This window comes from Zeus faber, assembly GCF_960531495.2.
Source record: "Zeus faber genome assembly, chromosome: 9".
In the NCBI taxonomy this organism is placed as follows: domain Eukaryota; kingdom Metazoa; phylum Chordata; class Actinopteri; order Zeiformes; family Zeidae; genus Zeus; species Zeus faber.
In genome coordinates this window covers 23,677,926-23,699,288 of record NC_137197.1, presented here as the reverse complement: position 1 = coordinate 23,699,288, position 21,363 = coordinate 23,677,926, and the positions used below count along the sequence as shown (strand labels likewise).

At 44.7% G+C, this 21,363-nt stretch overlaps 1 protein-coding gene across 1 annotated transcript in view; it reads right to left on the bottom strand.

Moving 5' to 3' along the window:
* The window catches only part of sptbn4b (spectrin, beta, non-erythrocytic 4b), a gene marked incomplete at both ends in the record, with an annotated part of 59,889 nt that overhangs the window by 6,283 nt on the left and 32,243 nt on the right, over positions 1–21,363 (bottom strand). The window contains 12 exons of the mRNA XM_080007525.1: positions 268–464; positions 793–877; positions 1,025–1,163; positions 1,851–2,095; positions 2,735–2,869; positions 3,083–3,328; positions 3,801–4,005; positions 4,266–4,396; positions 4,737–5,015; positions 6,038–6,127; positions 6,524–6,748; positions 8,329–8,592. Of these exons, the coding sequence (XP_079863651.1) occupies positions 268–464; positions 793–877; positions 1,025–1,163; positions 1,851–2,095; positions 2,735–2,869; positions 3,083–3,328; positions 3,801–4,005; positions 4,266–4,396; positions 4,737–5,015; positions 6,038–6,127; positions 6,524–6,748; positions 8,329–8,592 (2,241 nt within the window). The remainder of the gene's footprint in view (positions 1–267; positions 465–792; positions 878–1,024; positions 1,164–1,850; positions 2,096–2,734; positions 2,870–3,082; positions 3,329–3,800; positions 4,006–4,265; positions 4,397–4,736; positions 5,016–6,037; positions 6,128–6,523; positions 6,749–8,328; positions 8,593–21,363) is intronic.

The following is a 21,363-nucleotide window of genomic DNA, read 5'->3' as shown; positions in this document are numbered from 1 at the left end:
CAAAAAGTCAATTTGGTCTTCTTAAATACCAACAAAGCATATAAACACCTTGGATGAAAAACCGGTGTCAGGGTGGATGATTAGCCAAGACTGCTTTTCCCAATAAATAACTAACCGTAATAAATAACCGTGACAGGGTTCCAAACACTGCCCACACTTGGCGATCTGAACCCTGGCACGTCCCCTGCTTTCCCTCCACCTTTTCCCTCCAAACAAATGCCTCCCTGACCACCTGAGCAGCAGCAGACACGGTGGGCAACACGTTACCGAGGTGAGTCGTCGCAGCGAGCTGAAGCGCTCCTCCCAGGTGGCGGCGGCTTTGCGGAACGCCTCGTGTCGACGAATCAGCTGCTCCACCTCGTCCACGCTCGCTCCCAGCTCGTTGCTGTTGATGAACGGCTCCTGGGCGGTCAGCCAGGCCTCCGCCACCACAGCCTCCTGGGCAAACTGGTGGACCTCCAGCACTGGAAAGAGGAGAGGTGGAGAGAAAAGGAGAGGAGAGAGGAGGGGAGGCGAGGGAGCAGAAGAGGAGGGGAGAAGAAAGTATATGGTAGTACAGAACAGGTGTATTCAAACGAAATGGAGAAGAGGAAAGGAAATGACAATATTGGTTATCAAGAAGACAGACATAATGGTGAGAATGAGAGAGGCAGCATGTATTTCTATGTACAGTATGTGTATTATTGTGTGTGTGGGGGTAGGTGAGGGATATATTTGTGTGTCAATATGTCTTTATAACAAATTGTGTTTATATTTTTGTAATTGTCCATATTTGTAAGTGTGTGTACTCACAGTGCTGTAACACCTCCCAGTGATTGTCCCACTTCTCAGACAGTTCATGTTGCTTAGCAACCACCTTGTCCAGCTTTTCCTTGATCTGAGAATCCGAATCACATTTTCAGAATCACCCGATCACAATTCAATTCCTTGCAATTACTTCAAGCACCCCTAGGGTTTAGGAACCCCTGCCTAACTGTGCTACAACTAATATCATATTATTCAACCTCCTCTCCTCTCCTCTCACCTCCTCGGCAGCTGGGTTCCGGGCGGCCAGCAGCATCTTGCCCATTTCGATGCACTCCATGAGGCTTCGCCCGCGAGCGTCCACCTCGCTCTTCAGACTCTGGTGGTAGTTCATCAGCACCTCCACCGACGACACGTCCCTGCAGCCGCCAGACGCAACGACAAACGCTCTCATCAGCCTTGTAAACGCTGACTACCGTGTTCTGTTTCACGGGACACTTTGTTGATGCATTGCAGATTCAGTAGTCACTTGCTATCAGCTTTTAATGAAAAGACAAGGGAAACGTTACAGAACATTCATCACTTACATTATACTGGCTGTACTGTCAGGGATTAGACCAATAAACTTGCAAACTTGGAAATGTTTGTTCCATTTGAAGTGGCAAAAGGGCACAAGATATTTAAATTGAATCGCCAAATCAAATTGCAGAATTTCCCCCTTAGTATTGTAAAAATGATGCCACACAAGGGAGCCCGTGAAGGCAAAAGCTGCTTCTTCTACCAATGAAACAAGAATGAAAAATAAATGTTCATTTACGCACACATTGGGTTGAGATCACTGACTTGTTTTAAAAAGTAGGTCCTCCCAAAAAAGGCTTAAAAAAAAAAACACTGACATACAATTCAGGGCTTATACAACATACAACATACAACATACAAGCTTATGATAGATAAAGTGACATCTTTGACATCTCTGTTCGGTAAAAAAACGCCTGTAGAGTACATGTGAAAACTAAACTATTAAATCAGTTAACTGTACTGAAGACTAAGAGTAAATAAACATGTCCTAACTTTATATTTGTGGTGTTTTTGTACTTTGTTAGTACCTGGGCTTCTCCCCTGTGCCTATCTGGCAGATGATGGAGTCCATCCACATGATCTGGTCCCGCACCACGCCGAAGAATCTCAGCTTGTCTGTCGCCGTGGTGATCTGCACCCGACAGTCCTCGCAGGACGTCAGCAGCTCCTTCCAGTACTGCATGACATCGTGCTCGCAGCAGGCGATGGCCTCGGCCTTCTCCCCGGCGTACACCGTCCTCAGCTGGGCCGCGCTCTCCTGAACCTGACGCACCTGGGAGCCGGAGAGAAAAACACATCCGGTCGAACTCGGAAGGAACAAAAGTTGCTCAACGGAGAGAGCCACGAGGGTCTATTTTCCTGATAACACAGAAAACCTCCAGCTGCTTCGACGCTCAGCCTCCCGTCGCCAGAGATGATGCTGGACAGCTGTGATTTGGCATCGCTCTTCGCTTTCTTGTAACGTTGTGGCTGTGCCCCAGGTGCAGGGCAGAGGAGATGATAACGCACACACACAACAAGGTACTGCCGCGTCAGGATCCAGTATTTTCATAAAGACACAGAGACGGAAACACCTCACAAACAATAAAACCTTAAATGCCCGTGAAATAAAAACGTTTGCATTGTGCTCTCCCACACACACACACAACAGCCTGGAGGGGTCGAAAAACATGCACGCAAATTATCCAAATATACAGGATTTGACTGCAACTTGCCAAGTTGGTTTCAGACCTTGATGGTTGATGATTGCATCATAAAAATGTCAAAAATGTCAAAAACGATACATCAGAAATGGACCAAAAATTTGGTACAGAGGTACAGAATGAGGGTTATACTGAATGCTCAGGAGAAGGCAAGCACACTCATACAAGTTTCCTTTGTTTAAAGATATGATGGGAGATGGGAAAACTACCTGCGTGACCAGCAGCTGTATGTCATGTTCGAAGCTGTGCATGAGTCTCTGCAGCGTGCTGGTGTTGGCAGTTCCACCCTGTCGCGCTCTCACCTCCGGCAACCTCCGATGTTTGTCATCAATCTGGGTCAAAACCTGAGGGGGCATAAACACAATTTATACTTGTGGAGGGAAGAATACGTTTCCGTTTTGAAGTTTTGATCCCCCCCCCACATCCAGCCTCACTTAGATTTGTTAATGGCCTTGTTGATACCAAATGCCAAATGTATGGAAAAATGAATAGAATGCATCATGTGACAATAGTCACTGGCGCCCCATGTAGAACCGCGCCCGCCCGGCTCCACCCACCTCCCGACAGTCGGAGAAGAACTTGTGCAGCTGGTGCGAGGCGGCCAGCATCTGCCCTCTGGTCTCCATCAGCTCTAGCAGGTCGGCCCAGGCCTCGTTCACGCCATCCTTCCACTCGGCGATGGTCGCCGCCTCGGCATGGCCGTAGTCAATGAGCTCGTCCACCATCTGGTTGACCGCCGTCACCCGCTCCTGACCCACGCTGCCCGTCTCCGAGGCAAACTCTGTGAACTTCTCCTGGAGAACCTGCAGGGGGACACGTTGTGGATAGCGCAAGATTTTTCAGATATGATAAAATCCAACCTTTGCTGTTTTATGCACACTGTTTTAACTTATCTTCCATTCCAGTGTTTAATTTTCAAAAGTACTATATAAATAAATCTCGACTGACTTATGCATTTAGCATTTTTATTTATTTTATTTCTGTAAAAATGAATGTTATGTTATATTCATGTCTATTTGTAATATTGTATATTGATCACATGACCTTAACACAATGCACCCTAAAATCGCAAAAAAAATAAGACTTTTCTTTAAAATCGCTTTAAACATTTCTTCCATTTTTACTGAAATAAGTTTTCCTGATAAACCTCCTTCGCCCAACTGAGGGTTTTTACAGTTTAAGGCCATTTCAAAAGAGTGCCAGTAAAGAGACTGTAGCTCTATAAATCACTTCACTGGCAAATGAATCATTTAATTTCCCCCAAATCAGGCGCACCGTGACGTGCTCGTAGTCCTGTCCGAGCTCGGGTGAGCTGGCCACCACCTCGCGCTGCGCGATCCACTGCTCCAGCTCGTCCACCTCGCGGTTCAGCTGGTAGAGCCAGTACTGCTGCTCCAGGCGGCTCTTCCTCTCCTCGACCAGGTCCTTCAGGGAGACATACAGGCGGTCGATCTGCGACTGCCGCTTGCTGATCTTCTCACTGACGGCCATATTGTGGAAGTGATGGGGGGAGAGAAAAAGAAGAGTGGAGGGAGGAGGGTAAAAGAAAGAAATAGAGGTCCAGAGTCGATAAGAGAGAGGAATAAAAAATGACAAGAAATGACAAGAAAGCTGTTAAAGGTTGGCGAGAGAAAGGCTAGACAGATTGATAGAATTGTCACCCGACCCTTTGTGCACATCAAGAGACCCCTATTTGGGGTTACGACCCCTAGGTTGAGACTATCTGGTCTGGACGCTCACCAGTCTGGATGGCCCATCTCCAGCAGCTGCCGACACTGCTGTGAGAGCAGGCCGATGGTCTCGGCGTAATCTTCGATGGCTTGTTCCAGCACCAGGTGCTTCTTCAGGAGCTGCAGCGTGCTGGGTTCGTCCTGTCCGGAACAGGATGACGAATAAACAAAGTGACATTACGTATTGTGAGCATGACACTAGGGGTGCACAGATACCAGCACGAGGATCGAGCACTGGTGCACACCACCTATCGATTGAGACTTCGATCCACACAGCAGCACGAATAGAGTTTGCCCGATTATGGAACCGACTCATTAGGAGGAGAAGCAACCGGTATTGGTGCTGGAGTGAGGGTGAGTCCTTCTTTGTGGAACACACGCACGCACACGCACGCGCACGCGCACGCACATGCACACGCACACACACGCACACACACACACACACACACACACACACACACACACACACACACACACATACCTTTCCCTTCTCCTCGTTCATCATGTGCAGTTCCTGCTCGCTGAGCCAGGTTTCCACCTCAGCCGTGTCAAAGTAGTACTGCTGGGCCTGGTACATGGCGTCCAGCACCAGCTGCCTGCGCTCCGTCTCGGCCCACAGTAGGGACCAAAGCTGGGCCAGCTGCTCCAGACCGGCCCGGGTGAAGTCCGCCTCGGGGCTGCGGATCGAGGCGATGATCCCGGCCCGCTCCAAGACGTCCTCCACTCGGCCCCTGTGGCCCTGCAGTTCTCTCTGGAGGGTCTGGGCGAGGGGCCGCGGCAGGGGAAGGGAGGAGGGGTGGATGGGAAGAGGGAGAGAGCCACGTGAGCGATTGATGTCTGTCAAAGGCAAACTGTGCAGATTTTCTCTCTCTTTCTCGCGCTATTGTTTTGGGTCTCTATTGTTTTGCTCTCACTTCATCCTTGTGAATACTCGATCGCTCCCAAGCAAACCGGGCCTGCAGAAAACATGACAACACTGCATTGCATTTGAGCCCATTGTGGTCTTTTCCAAGATCATTCTTATTGTGGAACAAACTGCTGCTTTTTGGCTTCTGTGTACTTGCATTTATTACCTACACCTGCAGACGATGGCTTTAAAGAATCATCACGAGTGAGTGCACACAGACAGTCTAGTGGTTCTGCCTTCCTCTGGAGAACGTCCCCAATGGCCTGGGATCAAATCTTGGCTGAGATTTATCTGTTTCTTGTGCCCTTTTTGAACTCATCTCAAGCGTTAATAGAGGGAAACTTTCTCAGAGGGACTGGACCGACTAATCTCTTTGAAGGAAAGGTGAGAGATTAATAAGGAGAATTAACTGTTCTAAAAGGAGACAAGGAGAATTGCCGTAGCTAAACCCCTAATCCAACTTGTAAAGGGAGAGAGAGAGAGAGAGAGAGAGAGAGAGATGAACAGAAAGTTGAAGTCAAAGACAGACGGGAAAATAGAAAGAAACAACGAGAGGAAGCTTGTCCAAAGAGAGAACCACGTGAACGAGGGAAAGGGGAAGGAGGAAATAAGAAAAAGAAGAGATTGTTCCACCAGGGGGCACCATTTAAAATTTAAAAAACAAATACAGTGAATATTGTCGGTGCTCTTCTGGAGAGAGTTCTGTCATCGCCAGATTATTCAGTGACGGGTGTTGAGTTTCTCAGTTTAATGTGACAGTTGATGGCGTGGCAAAGTCGACTTGCCACCCAGTCTGTGCACGTTTCCTCTCATTTTGATGGTACGTCATAAACGGACAGGTAGATCTACGGAAAATCAGCCTTAGATTTGCCGACCTGGTTCTTCTTCATGAGCTGCTGGACGGCCTGCAGGCTGGAGCCGTGCTCCTGGGACATGGCCAAGGGAAGGCGCTCCTGGACCCACAACTACAACAAAACAACGACAACAACGACAACAACAACAACAACAACAGACAATTCAGTATGAGTGTTTGACGGAGAGGATTTAAACTGTTTATAAAAGAGACGGACTGAGAGAGAGAAGTTCTCATGACAGTTTGCAGTTTGTTCTCAATCCTCAAAGATTCCATTATGTGAATATTTATTACATTGTGTGACATACAATTTGTTGCCTATATCAAGTGTCATATTCCAGTACTTTCCCCAGAGGGCTTACACAGACGGTTATTACAAAATGTGCCAAGTTATTACATAATAAAGGTCAAATGTATCACAATTCGGCAAGTTATTAAAAAAATATTTCATAATGAATTTTTACAGAGCGTGTGTGTGTGTGTGTGTATGTCAACTGGTTCCACTCACCATCTCGTCCTGTAGGTCCCTCCCGACTTGGTGAACTTCCTTGGAGGCCAGCAGGATGCGTCGCCTCTCCTTCAGTGGCTCGATCAGACGCACCATCCTTGTCTCCACGGCGACCTGTCGCTGGGCAACCGTCTCCTTGACCTGCCCCTCCTGGGGCATGGAGGCCGCCTGCATCTGGAGATCCCCCACCTCCTTGTACCACTCCTCCACCTGGGACTCCATGGTCTGGGGGGGAGGTGGGGTTTGGAGAGGCGGGGCAGAGCGGTAAGACAGGTAAGAGGAGAGGCGCGCCGTGGATGGACGGTAGATAGAGAGGAGGAAGGAGCGAAGGAGGTCCGGTTGGAAGAGAAGTAAAGGATGGGATGACAGCATCAGCGAGGGAGAGTCGAAAAAAATATATGAAAAAGAAAGATAAATGTAGGAATTGGTTCACGGCGGTGGGTGAGATCTATAAACGTCTGGTGGGGGAGCGACCCAGAGAAGCAGAAATAAAGCAGTTTCTAAAAAACGTTCTGTGTGTTGGGATAAATACTCCACATCACTATATCTGTGAATCATCCTTGAAACAATATTTGAAAAAAAGGAGAGAAGAGAACGAAAATGCACAGGAAGATGAAATGGAGGAATGAGGTGGACAGACCATGTAATGTATGGAAGGTTACTGTACCCCTTGGAGTGATGGATGCTGGGTAATGGAGTTTGGATGATTTGGTAAAGCAGTGCTAATGGTGGCTGCTAAATGAAGCAGTAAACGGCATGCTGTAGGAGAGGAGAGTGAGAGAGGTGGTGAAATTATTTTACTGACGAACGGATGGAGTCTGCCGGATGTAAGGCGCTGTCACCGCGGTGACAAGTTTTTACACCGAAATGTGTCTGCAACAATTCAAATCAGTTCAAAAGATGTAGGGAAATGGGGGGAGCACTTTGATTCTCACCGATCATTTTGTACATTCTGTGTGTTTTTTGCTGGGCACGGTGCAGTGTTTTTAGAGACTGCAGAGCAAACTCACAGCATCGAGGCAACCAACTTAAAGTTCAAACAACCATCTTGCTGCAGGTGCATTTTTTGAAATGTTTTTACCACGCTGCAAATTATTTAATATATTTTGTTCATCTTACACAAATGTCTTTCATCTGTGACTTTTAAATCTATGAAGCACTTTGTAAACTCTGTTGTGATAACTGCTATATAAATAAAATTATTAATAATAATTATAATAAAAATAATAATAATATATGTTTGATACAGTATGTGTGTATTAAAAATAAATAATGATTCATTATTGCATTTTATAAAACAGATTTATAGCATTTTGGAATAAATCTCCAGACTGTGTGTTTAATGAGGAAGTTGCAAAGTCTATTGGTTAATGTTGCCTCCAAAATAGACAGAACACAAAAATCCAAACTGAGCAGTAAGCTGTGCACGCATGCAGGTGTGAGTCTGGTTTGGCTCGCAATGAAATGAAATAAAGAGCTGCACTGAGAGCAAAGCATGGCAAAAACATCAGCAATGTTTCTGGTTGTAGTTTTCAGACATGCCGCCATGTTCAGACATTAACGAGATGAAGCCGTCACTGTGTGACATGAACAATGTAAACAGGAAACAGCACAGTGTGGCGGGGAACACCTGCAGATAAGCAACTGCATCCAAGGGCATCATTCTAGAACTCCCTATGATGTAACCTCTCCTGTTTCCCTTAATTGTGGCTGTCTATTTATTTTGCAGTCTCAATATGAAAGAATAAATCAAGCCACTGGCCAATCACCTTTGATAACAATAAAAGTTTGGACGTAAATGGCACCTGTAGCTTCTTCAGCTGCTTGTTGATGGAGGTGAGGTCCTTGCCCTGGTCCACGTAGACCAGCTGGCCCTCCAGTTGCCCCAGTCTCTGGTCCAGACTGGAGTAGCTCTGCACCAGCAGGTCGGCCTTGTTGGCATCGAAGAGCTGGCGGGCCTTGGCCTGCGTGGTGCTCTCCAGGTCCTGCCAGCACTCCCTGATCTCATACAGCTTCTTCCGCACCACGGGGCTCAGCTCGGGCTTCTCCTGCATCAGCTGCTGGCCTTCCTGGAGGGGTGGAGGGAGTTGGAGAGGAGGAGAGGAGGAGAGAAACGAACAGAGGGCAGAGGTGGTGTTAATTGGAGGTCTTTTTTTTTTTTTTTTTTTAATCATACTTGACTAGAATTTGGTGTTGAAAGACGTCACCGGGACTGTCTGGAGGATTTGTTTTGAGGAACATAGACAAGCAGCCAAGTTTAATTATGTAATAGCTATTTCAATTGTTTTATTAATATACATATATATTGTTATTGTTACTTTATTTCATATAATTAATTGAATCATATTCTAACTGTGAGAGTCGTCAAACTGTGGTTACCTGGAGGGACAAAAGAGGGGGTCATTGAAGTAATTTATTCATTAAAAAATACATTAAAAACAACACAAAAGTTTGAATGTTGAAAAAATGTCTTATAAGAAGTGATAATCATTAGAAATATGGGACTATTATATTAAGAATCATATTTGACAACGGCTGCATGCGCCTGCCATCACTGCTGAACCCTGAGTGTGGAGAAACGCTGATTCGGCATTAAGATGATTTAGAAAGCATCTTAAATTGATGAGATTTGGTCTCGGGCTATGGTTTCTTGGTGGTGGGTGCCCTCTGGTGATAGCACATTTTAGAGGTCCTGAGCACGAGGGAAATTAGGAAGTCCCGCACGAGAGCACAAGTCAGGGGAGGAGACAGAGAGACCATGCTGTACAGTATGTGCACATACTGTACAGCATGGAGGCCCAAGAAGAAAACACAAAATCTACCTATTGGTCCATGACAACTAACGATGATGAAGATAGATTCTTAAATTGAAGCCGAACAAAGTGCAGAATATGGTTAAACTTAAACTAAAGTGTGTGTTTGTGTGTGTGTGTGTGTGTGTGTGTGTGTGTGTGTGTGTGTGTGTGTGTGTGTGTCCATTTAAAATCTCATGGAGTTCCAGTGTGAGGAGACCTTGTCTCTGTTTAGCAGGCTGTATACAAATTAAAAAAGTACACATGTCCCCAACCAACACAAACTCCAGGTACTTCATTTAAACAATAAAGGACATTTAAATTCTGTTCCCCACTCAATTGACTGTGACACAACATTTGGACCAACTGCAGATGACGGGAGATCTGCAAATTGTGAACTGGGGAATAGTTTTCCACATACATACTGATAACACTGTGTATTGTTTGTTTATTGTTCTAAATGCATCATCTTGATTTAAATGTTCTGTGTCGTAGCGTTTCATATACTGGTGCCTTCACACCCCAGAGTAGTCAAACTGTATCCTGAAGCACAGGATCATATTGGTAAATAATAACCTTATGGAACTGGGTTAGGAGGTAGCTGTGTGTATATGTGTGTGTGTGTGTGTGTGTGTGTGTGTGTGTGTGTGTTTGTGTTTGTGTGTGTGTGTGAGCGAGACTAAGCCTCACCGTATCTAAATATGTCCAAAACCCCCTCCTTTCCCTCTCCAATTCTCTCTCTCTCTCTCTCTCTCCCTCTCTCCCCCGCTCTCACAACCCCCACAACCAACCCACCCCCTCTTGTCTCTCCAGCTTCTTTCTTTTTTTCTTTCATATCTCCGTCCCCTTTTTTGTACCCCACCCAATTCTACCCCCATTATTTATGTACACCTGCTCCACCCGCAACTGCACCTCCCCCACAATAAAAATATAGAGCCCCACCCCCATCCAATTGTAGTATAACCTCTGTGTGTTTGTGTGAGTGTGTGTGTGTGTGTGTGTGTGTGTGTGTATGTGTGTGTGTGTGTGTGTGTGTGTGTGTGTGTGTGTGTGTGTGTGTGTGTGTGTGTGTGTATGTGTGTGTGTGTGTGTGTGTGTGTGTGTGTGTGTGTGTGCGCACACGCATGCGTGAGAGGGAGTGTGGTTGTATGAACATGTGTTAAATAAATAATAAGTATTCAAATAACATTGGTTAATATATTTTATGTATCCAAAAATGTGTTCATAGTGTGTGTGTACCTGTGTGATGGAGCATCATGAGTTTGGGAAAGAGAGTAATATATGTGTGTTTGTGTGTGTGTGTGTGTGTGTGTGTGTGTGTGTGTGTGTGTGTGTGTGTGTGTGTGTGTGTGTGTGTGTGTGTGTGTGAAAATGACCATTGAATTGAATGGAAAGGCGAGAAAAAGAGAGAGAGAAGGAAGGATCTGTGTTCTCGTCTACCTTTTCCTGCCATCCAAGTATTTCACCTCGTGCTTCCCTGGTGCTCAGCTAACCCTACGCGAGCGGAACAGACTCAGCGAGCATCCCATAATTATACCACTCTAATACTGTTTATGAGCAGAACTGCAGTCTGTAGAACTGTAGTAGTCTCCTCCGCACTGAATCATCCTCCTCGCTGGATGTCCTCCCACTCAGCCCAGTAATAATACAACCAAGTACAGTCTGTTGGATATCTCCAATTTGTTCATATTACTGCTCTGCTGCAGAGAATAAATAGGCAAATAATAAAACGCGCCAATGAATAAATCCTCAAATAGATGGAAAAAAAAAAACGAAACTAAAAAGAAATACAGGCATTTAATAAATCTCTAGATACAATGTTATTTCAATAGATATATCTCTTGAACTACTTGACAATTTCACAAATGCACTGCTTATCAATCTTAGAACCACAGAAAAATACACACATGCACACACAGGTTAAAGGACAGACGGAGTTGAATAGACCTGATTCTTCATCAGCTCTATTGCTCCACCAGCCTTCACCAGGGCCTTGAGCTTCCCTCCGAGCCACCGATCCGTGCAGCCCTCCCTGGAGAGTGGGCGGCGGGAGTGGGCTGCTGGAACCAAACTCATGGCGAGAAAATGGATGTTTTTCCACGCTCCGAGACACACACACACACGTTCTAAACGCCGAAAAACCATCTTCAAAATGAGAAAAGTACACGACTGATACCACCAACAACAACAACAACAACAACAACAACAACAACAGCAGCAGCAGCAGCAGCAGCAGTCGCCGCAGTAACAAACTCAACGGTTTTCTCTGAGTTCAAACATTGACGTAACCATATGAGATTTCAAATGAGTAACTGGATGCTGATACAGGAGCAAAAAGACAGAATGTCGTGAAGCTTCCTCTACATATTTTGTCCAAAACAGTGGATCGGAAACACGGTAAACTAATATATTTCCATATGGCCTGGATATCAGATTATTCTCTCATGGATTCTGTGTGTGTGTGTCTGCGTGTCGATTATGCATAAAACATCACAGTCAAGAATTTGGCTTGTTTCCAGGAAAATAAAATATTAACAATTACATGTACCGCTGATTACATTTCAAATTAAATAATAACATCAGCAACTGAAAATCAGCAAAAGAAAATAAGCAAATAAAACATGACAGTTGATCTGAATTACCGGTAATTGATCCGATATATTCCTGTTTGTTTTTGACAGATACCCATGTACCTTCTGTACCAACCTCCGGACTTTGAATAAATCAATCGAACCATTCCAAGCCACCCGTGTCAACTCTTTTATCCTAATCCACCGTGGATAGGGTGGTCTCGGTGCATTTATCTATCCTTAATTATCAATAACAGTGCATATACCTTGATTTCTAGTATTCCGTCTCAAACGCCCCCTCATAATATTGACAATAATAACAATCTGCAAAGACACGGCGCATCGTGTCACGGCGCTGTGTGAAGCGCGAGTAGATGGGCGGTTGAAACAGGCGGTCCAAATTCTGATAATGCGACTATACATTGTCGCTGACATCTGTTCCCGGTTTGCGAGCGCCGGCTACCCTGCCGGCTTGTCCGGCGTCGTCTGGCGGGTCCAGGCCGCCGCCGCTCCGGTTCGCCGTCAATACACCCCCAATATTTACACCCCAACAATGAGGACCCACGGGGCCACAAAGCAGGCTGCATTTCCAGCGTAAACAGCTGCAACGAGCTTTAATTGGAATCATTGAATTGATATTTTCTTGAATCACCCATGGAACATGGACTTCTACATTAAATCATTTTACCAAACGCTGTCTATCCACGGCGACACACAACAAGTGAACTTTCCATTAGTAGTTGAACCAACCGCATACCAGCTTATTGTTTTTTTTTGTTTTTTTTAATATTATTGTGTGTCACGTTGCAATGTTGTCTCGGATCCAGGAATTCTACCTGGTCATCATGGCGTCAGCTTATGGGGATCCTTACAATACACAAATGAATATTGCAGTCTTTGTCAGTTAGAATTACCGGTAGATTCTAATGCAATATGCGCAGGTATTAGTGATGAATTTAAATTAGATGCCAGGAAGCCAAATTCATGTTGTGGGAGAGAGAGCACATTTTAAATGGTCACACACACACACACACACACACACACACACACACACACACACACACACACACACACACACACACACTACACTGTTGGGGGTGACATATTTGCCAGACGGTGCCCAGCAAGTAGCAGAGAAGACTTCTGTCGTCCGATGTGCCCCCACAGTGCTCAACCCAACTCCACCGCCTGACTGGTTTCATAGACTGAATGTCTGTTTAACTAACTGTGCACTGCCCTAAATCCACAGTAAGGGGAACAATTTGTGAATAATTTCTTGCAGAATTTCAGAACTCCCATTAACATTTTACGGATCATACACCAGCCTTCATCTGAAGTGTTTATGATGTAACATGAAAGTGTGCACCACTTAAAGCCTCGTGCACAAACATGCTATTCTGAAATGTAACAATTCAGAGATGGCGCGGAGGACGGGGCTACTGGCCTTTGAAGGCTCGCGACTCCGCCCAGCATGACTGCAGCACGGGCGGAGGAGACTGGAGCATCATCCTGAGACGTATTCAGGTCAGGAGTAGCTGGTATAGATACAGCAGATACCAGTGGGGTGGAGCAGAAAGTAGGTTAAACCAGCACGCAGAGGAAACTACATGCTGGCTGCGCCCTGTCGAAAAGAGGCAAATTTGACAAGAAATAGTGGGATTTCAACCGTTGGTTCACAACAGTTGTTTTTTTGTTTTATAAACTCACGTTAAGTTGAAATTATTAACCCATTAACTGGAACTTAACAGGCTTATTTTCGGAATCCCCGTTTATTGCAACTACAGATGTCAGTAGAGTTGAGTGTTGACGGGTACATCAGCGCGTGGTGCTTAGTGGATAGTTTAGTCATGGCTGGCAGCATATTTGAGCTGGTAAATTAAAATCACATCACGCCTCTAGAAGAACAAGAAAACTGGACGCGGCGTCTGTGAAGTCACCCGTCGGTTTCCGAGGAGACACTTTGGGGCCTCGGGTTTGGGTTTACGCTACGCTGGAAAGAGAACGAGGACTTCAAAGATTTGGAGGGTGTTGGTGTTCTGAGGTGGGGGCAAGGAGGAAACACACCCACCTTGACGCGAAGGTGAGACCTGTCAATCAAGGCAACTATCACCCCAAATATACCATGATATATTAATAATATTAAGCCTCAATATTCCCTTCAGGCAACAATACATTTCAAAAGCAGAACCCAGAAGCCCATAAGAATGTTGAGACCCCAAACTCTTTAAAATGTTATTGACTTTGTTTTCCTAGTGAGAACTTTGGAAGTTTTCTGAAGGAGCATCTAAAAACCATTTTCTGAAGTGCAGTTTAAATTCACTTACGTTTACTGTCCTGAATACTGAATGGGACGTTTTCTCTCTCTCTCCTGGTCGTGTAGTGGGAGGTATACACAAGACGCAGGTACACCCACCTCTTTTTCTGCCGAATGACAGTGTGCCCACCCCCTGACTCAGTAATCCACCCTGTTTCTTAATAGCACACCCACCTCCGGGGCCAACACTACAGCCCCACTCTCTCTCTCCCTGTTTACAAAGCGCTCTACCTCAGATTGCCAACATCATCACTGCTCCATTGATCTTCTCTGTTACACACACACACATAGAGCACACCCACCCACACATGCACGTACAGTATTGCAGAGCCAGCAAAATAATTACAGGTCAAAGCTTAATGCTATTTAGAAAGAGAGAGAGAGAGAGACAGAGAGGGAGAGGGAGAGAGAGAGAGAGCGAGTGAGCGAGAGGGAGATCACATTAGATCACGTGGAACAGATCACCCCAGGCGTGGTTTTCATTCTTTTTAATTAGTCCTCCTAAATACCTTCACACACAAACTCCCAAATAAAGGGATAGACTCCTTCTGTGGTCGGTGTCGGAGGTGCGTGACACTACAGCGGGGGGGATCTGGAGGTATAGCGAGACAGATGCTGATCATTCTTAATGAGTTAACAAGGGTAATTACTTACTATGACTAGCGGGGGAGAGAACAGGAAACCTGTTTTGTTTAAAACTATTTACACAATGACAAAAGTGGGCCCAAACAAAACACACACACAAACTTTCTCCTGTTGGGTGGGTCAGGCTGCAGCCCGCCATAAGAGGCTAAAGTTCAACAAAATTTTTAATAGTAATATAATGAATACATTTTATTCAGTAAATGAAAAATAAAAAAAAATTAAAGATATATTAAGGGTGGAGTGCATTTTTTTGCTTTTGTTTGTTTGTTTGGTCCATTGTTTGGCCTAGTCACGCTGCGGTACTGCAGATATGCATTATATATTAATAACCCTGCGTACTTAAGCTTATTATTTGAATGCCTCATCGTTTCCTGGTGAAGGCTTGCCGAGCCGAAAAACAACGGTCCTGTATAGAACCACCCCCCCCCCGTTTCTTATTTTCGTGACGTCACGTACAACATTTCCTGTTAAGTACGAATCTACTTCCTGAGTGTGAGTGAAAGGGAAGAGAGCGAGACGGGATAAGAAGGAGACTCGGAGAAGAAACATTGTAGAGAGAGACAGATGAGAGGAATGACCTTCACACATGAGCTGTACCGTTCAAGGAGGAAAAAGAAGTGGGGTGGGGGTGGAGGACAGTTGCCTAGCAACCGCTGCAAGCACTGGATGCTCCAGCAGCTGTTTGACGTCATCAAGGAAACCGGTGCAGTACACAAGTTTCACGGTGGTCATCTCAAATGGCCTATAAGCTCAAAAACAGGCCGGGGTGCAGACTCCACTCTTTATTTGGAGTTTGGGGAACAGGTTCTGTGATTGGACCCGATGGAATAAGGCCCACCCACAGGTGAGACTGGCCTAACATACCTATCTTTGTTATAATTGCCCCCATAAAATGACAGTGACATTCATTCTTGTTAAAAACATGAAATCAAATGGAAAAGATATATATATATATTTTATTATGTTTATGCAGTGCCCGCCACGGAGGAGCTCTGCCTGATGAGATTGAACTGCCTTGCTCAAGGCCCAAGCTATCTGTCATGGGAGATAGACGGTGTGGTTCATTTTCAAATCCACCAGCTGTCACAGCCCTTAGTGTCACTAGTAGTAGGTAATTTGGATCCAGAATTTGAGTACTTGAAAATCATTCGAAACCAGTCCAAAACAAAATGATAAGATCGGTACGGAGATCCACTCCGACTTAAAATCGGGGTTGTATGGTTGCAAGCTGTCGGAGGGTTGTGATGGACGATGTGGCCGTGATGCTGACAGTTGGATTCATGGAGCAGCGGCCAATACGTACGGCAGAAATTTTTATACCGCGGTTGGCCAAATTGCGACCTTTCCCCCTAATAGTGTGTGACAGGCTGGTACTTTGCATCTGTTGTGGTGAATATGTCATGTGAAATCTCATATGGATGCATGATACATGTATATTTACAATTAAAACCTTCTGTTTGGCATAGACGTGGTGGGGATAATGCATGTACAGTACAACAGTTTTTCCAATGCTCTACAAAGGGTCTTCTTACACACACACACACGCACACACACAGACGCACACCACCATCCTAAATAGTGGAGACAATGTATTATGCATTATGCAGCCTTCTTAAAAATAGAAATACACTGGATACTCCCTGTGGACTGAAGCAGATCCATCCCACTTCTCTGCAATATCGAGTGCGTCCTGCGTGACGGAGCCTTGGCAAAACTTCCAATATTCTACACAAGTTCGTTTGCAAGGAATCTGAATTCCCAAGTCGCCTAGCAACAGCAACCAAGCAGCACCGTGGAGCCAATATGGCCGACAGAATTTAGCTACGGGGGTAAAAAGTTTGGTCGTCTGCCAATTGATATGCGGCCCGGTGGGCCTACAATCTGGTTTGCGACACACAAACACACTGACACGCAGGCATGGACACAGACACACCCAGTTTTTGTCACCGTCTTCTTCAGTTTGGGAGTTGTGTCTCTGTGGTGAAGCAGAAAATGTCCCTCTTGGAACTGGGTTTTGGTTGTTATTTCCACTAAATTATGATCGCAATTAATTAAGCTGTGAATGATTGTAAGATTCCACAATCATGTTACATGCATACTTGTACTCCGTGCAATGACAGTTCAATCGAATCTAATCTAATTTAATCTAATCTAAAATCCATCAGTTGGATTGATGAAACTCTAGGAACTATGCTCCTATATTCAATGTCAATTGATAGCTCTCCAGTAAAATAGGTCTACTCCAACTACCTCTATTCTACCTCCACTATAGTACTATCGTGAAACTATGGTGATGAGGGAATTGACACATTTTTAAAATATTTTGATTAAAATACATCTATGAAATGATTTGACTCTTTAATTTTCCATTATGAAGAGTAATACAACATAAAACTCTTTACTTTTATTTCATAAGCATCAATGTGTGAAGTCGATGAACGAGACTGTGGTGTGTGACAGAAATAGAAATCGCGCAAATCAGACAAGAACGCAAATCCATTCTTACGTCACACATCCAAAGATCGTCCAGCTCGGGAATTTGGGTCACAGTTTAGGAAATGTTGCCGCAAGTCCAACTCATTTTGATGGTTTGATTCCCACGGTGGGGCACTTCATCCGTATGCAAGCCGGTTCATTTATACACGTTCTTGGCATAACCGCTCCCAGGACCTCGGCTCTGGCCCTGCCGCTGGGTCTGCATGAGTCAGCTTCCCGTGTCCACAACCGAGCGCACGGGAGGAGACAGGTGGATCCCTCTCTCCCTCTCTCTTTCACACACTCCCTCCTTTCTTCCCTCCCTCCCTCTCCCGCCTTCTTACGCTCTGCCTCCCTGACAATTTACGACCACCTTCTCTCCTACTCTCTCAGCTGCCCCCCCCCCCCGCTTTCTCCTTCCTTCTCCTTGACCTTACCTACCTTCCTCCCCCTTCCCTCTCCCTCACTATTTATTTCCTCCTTTTCACTTTGAACATACCTTTGAGTTACCCCGTCTGTCTCTCGCCCTCCTCCCCCCCCCCCCCCCCTTCTTTCCTCTGCTGTAAGCACTTTCCAGTAACCCAGCTGCTATTTCACCAGAGAAGCACATGACCCTCGTGTGAATCTATAATGGAAGCCGCCCAGCACTCAGTGTGTGGCTGAGAGCCCTCGCTGTCTCCATGTCACTGTATTCCACCGCTCCCTCACAATCCCCACACACACACGCTCACACACACACACGTTGCTCAAACCATAGCCTCCTACAGTATGTCTCCACTAGAGAAGAGAAAATACAGACATGGCTCTACTGCCACCGATACGTCCTGAAGAAGGTCAACTACGCTCGACAACCAACAACATCCAACAAACACAATGATTTCACCTGTGACCATCGCGCAGATACCACGAAAAACTGGAGAAATGATGTGGTTGTATTCCATTCCATTCTATGACAATTATACATTATTGATATATTTTTTCCAAAGGGGAAAGTAAATGTTTCACATCCTGGATATCCACATACTTTGTGATGATTCAGTGGGAACGTCGGATCATCTTGGATTTCACTATTGATTCCTTTAGTTCTGCAGTGACACGCCTAGAAAATAATTTGTCTTATGTAATAATTGCAGGGTAAATCCAAAATATGCTTCATCGAAAATCACCTACTATGATGTAAATGTGTCCAGAATACTTGAATATGTGAGTAAACGTGGATTTTTGGCCTTTATTTGGCCATTAGATAAGAAAGGAACCCTGGTAAGTTTGGAGAAACCTGCGTCCCGTTTAATCATCACGATAAGGCTTTTAGAATATATTTATTTTGGATTTGGTGTTTTGCTCACATGGAACATTTTTCGAGGGCAAATTCAACTGCTGTGAGAAAGTCTAGCTCTGTAAAAGCACTTCTCAATTAAAGCCTCTACAGGGAACACGCTTCAGTGTGTGGGCATCCATTCCTCCACTCAGAGATGAGTTCTCGTGCAGCCTGGAGCTAAAATAGGGACACTTTGTAAGTGGAACAATAAGCGGAAACCATTTTCATCTTTTTGCCAAACTTCCCTGACCTGAGAGGTCCTTCAGGAATCCACATTTCATAGGCACTCATTAATGCGATATCCTGATTGATTTCCAGAGACAAAAGAAAAATTTGGTTACAAAACCGATAGAACATCATCATGTCCTACAGTACAGTACTGCTATGATGTATGCTTACGCTGGCCCAAATAATGACCGTGTGACACACACACACACACACACACACACACACACACACACACACACACACACACACAGTCACATGCACTCACGCGCTCTGTGCCGCCAATCCTAAAATGGGTCATAATTTTGGGAGACGCAGAACTCTGAGGAAAGGTGGGAAGAAAAAAAAAAGGGAAAGATAGCTGAAAGTAATGGTGCTTACTCAGCCCCACTTGCCCAAAAGTAGGCCTCCTTTACCCAGCCAGAAACACGTTGTCGCTGCTTAGAACCAACAAAGCCTGGGGCCCATTCGACCCTTGCTACCATTACATCCCGGAAGCCTTAAATCCAGCGAGCTCTGTTCCACCCCAAAAACTCTGAGCCCCTCCAGCACAATTCAAGGAGAGACAGGTTTGTTTGTATCGCACATTTCATACACATTTGTCAAAGCTCCCTGTTTACCCTGCCATCTTAGGTTTGGCAGCTTTGTGGTGTAATCCAACACACGCACAAGCTGAAAGACAAGCTGGGACTTGTGTTTGGGTTAACAATAGAAAACTGTCCCCCCTGAATTCATGACCTTAATCAAAGAGCTACTGTGCTGTTTAAGCCCCCTTGACACAAAAGGAAAGAAATTAGGATACGGCGCTGTGACCGAGGGCGCTGCCTTCACCCCGGTAATGTCACCCTGAGTTGAAACAATGACTAATTTAGATAAATAAAATAAAAGATGCACTTCAACTTCAAAATGATGGGAACAGATTTGTGGGGTTTTTTTGTGCCATTTGAGTGCCATTTGACTGCAGCTAAATGACTCCATCAGTTATTCACACCATAGCCATATCGTAACGAGGCTAATCACATTGTATGCGAGCTGCTACGGCTAACTATATACAGTTTACAAAATTGATATAATAAGGATATACCTTATACATTATCTAGTAAAGACACCGAACATGTTTACCAACGAGAAATGCAACGATTGCAATTTTCTTCGTCAATTCTGATTCCAAAGTCTGACCTCCCGATTCAGATTTCAATTCAATTGTATGTTCATAATAAAACATTGACTATTAAATATCTTTTACATTGTTGTCCGATTATTGAAAGTTTATATCAGCGATCGGAGAAATCAAACTCTCTCATCATTTGGTCTTATTGAGTATATCCGCTGTACGTCAACGACAAATACATCGTGTGATCTGATCATGCTCACGTGACAGGACAGCTGCACATACAGAATACCGCTGTAATTTTTAGTCACCACAATAGAGAGATTACTGATTTTGACACTGTGTTTATTATTGTTCATTATTCATTGTGGAACAATAAAAGAACATGAAACTGTCCCTGAGTTCCAATAAAATAAATTACAACATGAAACGGTCCCTGAGTTCCAACAAAATAGAAAATGGGACTGTCAGCAAATTTATGTATAATGCAACCCGTAACTCTCACTGCATTTCAGTAGAACACAACATGGAAATGTCCAGTTCAAACTTCAAATGAAAGTCTCTTTCACCTCTTAAGTGCAAATATAACTTTATATTATATTTTAGATGGTAAATGCATTCCAAAAAATTATTGGAACGACTCGTTTTACTGAGTGACTCGTCCAGAACCGAGTCTCAAAAAAAGAGTCAAACTTTTCAGGCGATAAATGATTTTTTCCAATCTTCGTTTTCCTTGAAGTACCTCCAAACAGCCGACATTTTCTTTTTTTCGCTCTCTTTTTTGAGTGTCGACTACGCAACCACCTTACATTATGTGGGTATCAGGTTTGAGTATCAGAGCATTTTTACCAGGACCTGAGCACTGTGTCCGGTGTGTAAATTTGACCGGCACAGAATAGGGAAATATATCTGATTGGCTGGTCACCCGTCTTGGTCGATCAAGCTGAAAACCGGCTGATCGATCGGTGCATCTCTATTACCAGCGCTTTATACATGAACATTACGGTCACATGCTTGTGCTTATTACTCCTGAACTTCCTATTTTACCTCAGCAATGCAGCATCGGTGGATAATAAAGTACCGCTGGCGCTCAGTGGATGTTGAGTTAGGGAGAGGAGAGGGAGGGGAGGGCTTACCCAGGTCCAATCCCATGTAGTTTAAATACCAAATAGATGTATGGTATTGTTTTGTATTGCTTGATTTATTGTTTTCGGTAATTAATTCAAAATTACAATAATATATAAACATATATATACAGTATATATATTTTCTTCTTTTTTTTGCGTAGTTTCAGCTGGCATTTTGTACCTGCGGATTTTAACCAAGAATTGTGTGGTTGGTACACAAAATGCGTGCAGGTTGGCAGGTCTGGAGTCTGAGCATTGGGGTA